This window comes from Emys orbicularis, chromosome 13, assembly GCF_028017835.1.
Source record: "Emys orbicularis isolate rEmyOrb1 chromosome 13, rEmyOrb1.hap1, whole genome shotgun sequence".
Classification (NCBI taxonomy): Eukaryota; Metazoa; Chordata; order Testudines; family Emydidae; genus Emys; species Emys orbicularis.
The window spans coordinates 5,390,821-5,394,684 of record NC_088695.1 but is presented as its reverse complement, the minus strand read 5'-3'; the positions used below and the strand labels follow the sequence as shown (position 1 = coordinate 5,394,684).

The following is a 3,864-nucleotide window of genomic DNA, read 5'->3' as shown; positions in this document are numbered from 1 at the left end:
CCCTGCTGCCCCAGCCCTGAGCTCCCCCCCCCCAAACATGACGACCTTGTTCACCACAGCAATCCGCATTTACACTTGCAGTGGGGATCAAACTGTTTCTCCTATTTTTATTTCACTTTAGTATAAATCTCGCCCCCGCAACCCCATCTTTAGTGCTCCAAATGCACATGGAAGGCATAGGGACTAACCCTCAAACCTTGTACCCAGAAAGGGATGGGGAGCTAGTAAAGAGGGTTCAGGCAGAGGAGCGGGTGTGGGGGTGCTTCGGGGCTCTACACTGGCAGAGAGGCGGGGTGTGATGTACTCGCGGAGGAGGGTGGAGGAGGAGAGGGGGTATCAGGAGGGTTGTGGGAGAAGAGGTGCAGGGGAGGGGGGAGGTGCGGGAGGAGAGGGCTGGGGGAGGGTACAAGGGGAGAGGTGCGGGTGAAGGGAGAGGACAAGGGGAAGGGGTGCGGTGAAGGAGCGATGGGCGAGGTACAAGTGGAGGGGCTGCGAGCGGGATGGGGGGTGCAAGGGCTGAGAGGGGCAGGCGCTGACAGCTGCTTCCCCAGCCCCGTGCAGGCAGAGCCGAGAGGACAGACACTGACCCCCAGGTGCCTGAGCCACGGGGGTCCCCCAGCAGGGCAGTATCCCCCGCTGCCCCGCTCGGAGCCGGGCTCTGCCTCTCCCCGCCCAGGGCAGGCAGCGCGGGGCTGAGGCGGGGGAGGTGCGCGGCGGGCTGGGTCTGGGGGCAGGAGGGGGCGGCGGCAGCTCCCTGGCAGCGCGGGCTGCCCAGCCACTCGCCCTGTCAGTGCGCGAGCTGGGATCCGCGCCCCCTGCCCAGCCCGGCGGCGCCTGCACAGCCCCCTCGGGCGGGGAAACGCCGCGCCGCCCTGGGGAGACTCAGAGCAGCAGCGGCAGCAGGACCCCTCCCCCCCCGTCCCCGCTTCCCTCCCGCCCCGGCTCCTCACACCCAGGCTGGGCTGCAGCTCAGGCTGCCCGGCCACTGAAGAGCCGGAGCATCATCCCCCGGAGCTGAGCCCCTCTCGCCGCCGCAGCCGGGCTCAGCTCCGGGGATGACGCTCCGGCTCTCCAGCGGCCGGGCAGCCGGAACTGCCGTCCAGCCTGTGCGACTCCGGCTGCCATGAGCGCCATCTAGCGACTGCAGTGTCAGTTCTAGCTCAGCCTGAAAGCCTCAGCTGACAGGAGCAACAGAGGGTCCTGTGGCACCTTTAAGACTAACAGAAGTATTGGGAGCATAAGTTTTCGTGGGTAAGAACCTCTCTTCTTCAGATGCAAGACAGGGAACATCTTGGTTCAGGGCCGGCTCCCGGCTCTTTGCGCCCCAAGAAAAAAAAAAGGGGGGGGGCGGGTGTGCCGCCCCTTGGAAAGTGCTGCCCCAAGCACATGCTTGGAGCACTGGTGCCTACAGCCGTCCCTGCCAGGACTCTTGACTCCCGGCCCACAGTGGTATAATCCACCATACCCCACTCCCTTCCCAGACCTGGGGATAGAACCCAGAAGCCCTGGCTCCCAGAGCCCAACACTCTAACCCATTAGACCCCACTCCCCTCCCCTCCCAGAGTAAAACCCAGGCGTCCTCAATCCCAGCCTCCCTCCCAACTCTAACCACTAGACCCCACTCCCCGCCCAGAACAAGACTCAGGATTGATGCAGAGCAGGGAACACAGCAGCGAGCTAGAGCATGGGCGGTACACACCAAGGGGCTCTATTTGCTAACTGGGATCTAGTCTGAAGTACGGAGCTCCCTTCTGCTGTCTGTAATTCGGTGGCTGGGACTGGATGGGAGCCAGCACCCCCTAGAGGGGAAAGACCCCAGATCCTGTTCCCTGTAACTCCATCTGGGGGGGGTTCCCTTCCAGCTGCTGCGATGCTGGGACTCCTCTCCACGTTCCCCTGCCTGCTTCTCCTCTCCCTGCCGGGCATCAGCTCTGGCTCCGATGACGACGGTACCGAGGTGCTCACCAATAGTGGCCCCATCCGGGGCAAGCGCCTCCAGGCCGGCTCCGGCACAGTGACGGCCTTCCTGGGCATCCCCTACGCCGAGCCCCCTGTGGGGGCCTTGCGCTTCCAGAAACCGCTTCCCCACCAGCCCTGGAGCCACGTCCTGGAGACCACCAGCTTCGGCAATGTCTGCCTGCAGTCTCCGCTTACTGGTTACCCTGAGGCCGAAACATGGACACCCAAAACGCCACAGTCTGAGGACTGCCTCTTCCTCAACATCTGGGTGCCCCATCCCCGGCCGCCCGCGCCGGCCCCCATAATCGTCTGGATCCACGGCGGGGGGTTCTTCTCAGGTGCAGCCTCCGTCGATGTCTACGACGGGCGCTTCCTAGCCACCACCGGGAACGTGATAGTGGCCTCCATGAACTACCGGCTGGGGGCGCTGGGCTTCCTGTCTCTGCCCCCAGCCACCATGGGGAATGCCGGCCTGTGGGACCAGCGCCTGGCGCTGCACTGGCTGCGGGACAACGCAGCCGCCTTCGGAGGGGATCCGGCCCGTTTCCTCCTTTTCGGCCAGGACGCTGGGGCTGCGTCAGTCGGCTTCCACCTCCTCTCCCCAGGGAGCCGGCCCCTCTTCACTCGCGCCGCAATGCAGAGCGGAGCCCCGAACGCACCATGGGCCTGGATTTCACTCAGAGAGGCCCAGGAGAGAGGCCGGAGGCTGGGCCACCTGCTGGGCTGCACCGATAGCGATGACACCGCCCTGGTGGGCTGCCTGCAGGGGAAGGAAGCAGGGGAGTTCCCCAAACATGAGTTCTCCGTCTTGCACCACAGGGAGCTGCTGGGGCTGCCCTTTGTGCCGACACCAGATGGGGATTTCCTCCCTGATACACCACCAAGACTCTTGCAGGCTGAGCACGGACAGCCTATGCCTATCGTGGCTGGTTTCACCGCCAATGAAGGCTCCCACATGCTAATCTTTGGTGCCCCCAGCCTCAACCTGGAGAACGCCAGCAATGTCGGCTGGGAGGAGCTGCTGCAGGTGGTGAGGCTCACAGTGCCAGGAGCCCCAGAAGAGGCCGTCCGGGCCGTGGCACAGCGGTACAGCAAGGAAGGGGAGAGGCACGGCGAGGCACGATACCGATGGGCCATGGATCAAATCGCTGGTGACTACCTCTTTGTGTGCCCGGTAGCTGAGGTGGCTGGGCGGGAGGCGGAGGCCAATAGTTCCGTGTACGCCTACTACTTCACCCACCGCATGAGCGGCTTGTCTACACCTGAATGGACGGGGGTGCCGCACGGCTCTGAGCTGCCCTACCTGTTCGGGACCCTGGCGTCCGTGGGAGAAGCCAACCACACGCACACGGAGGCCGAGGCAGCGATGAGCCAAAGGATGATGCAGTCCTGCAGCAAGTTCGTCAGCAGCGGGTAAGGGAATCTTCCTGTGCCCCTGAGGCCACCCGGGAAAACAACTAGCCTGTAGCTCTTTGGCCCGGTGTCCGCAACATCCAGGAAGACCCGGCTCAATGCCATGGCAAAGAAGGAGTCCCTTTAAAATATAGATAACCTGTTTGGTTGAAGCCCCTGACCTAGAGCTGAACTTACTTCCAGGTTAGGGCTAATTCCCTTCTTCCCTCATCAGGATGTCAGTGATCCCATGAACACAACCATCCTCATTCAAGGAAACAAGGTTTTTAGCTAGGAGCTAGTACTCTCAAAGCTCTGCCTGCTCTTTCCCAGCCCTGCCACACAAACGCAGGGGATGTCTCTGCTACGGAGACTATACGGGCATGGCTACACCAATTATCGTGCAGATGCAGCCTGCACCAGCCAAAGGGGTTGCTCCAGCAGTGGAGCAGCAGTCAGGTGTGTGGTTTTCTCACATCTCTGATTGCGTTAAGTGTGGCAACTTAACTTTTA

The 3,864-nt window shown here is 62.7% G+C and overlaps 1 protein-coding gene across 1 annotated transcript; it reads left to right on the top strand.

Moving 5' to 3' along the window:
• Positions 1-1,870: 1,870 nt before the first annotated feature.
• On the top strand, positions 1,871-3,376 carry LOC135887992 (acetylcholinesterase-like). Its single transcript, XM_065415797.1, has one exon. It carries the CDS (start codon positions 1,871-1,873, stop codon positions 3,374-3,376), a length of 1,506 nt encoding a protein of 501 aa, XP_065271869.1.
• Positions 3,377-3,864: the final 488 nt, after the last annotated feature.

Bases quoted from the DNA above. Each gene is read 5' to 3' on its own strand.
- LOC135887992 (XM_065415797.1), top strand. From the start codon at position 1,871: ATGCTGGGACTCCTCTCCACGTTCCCCTGCCTGCTTCTCCTCTCCCTG.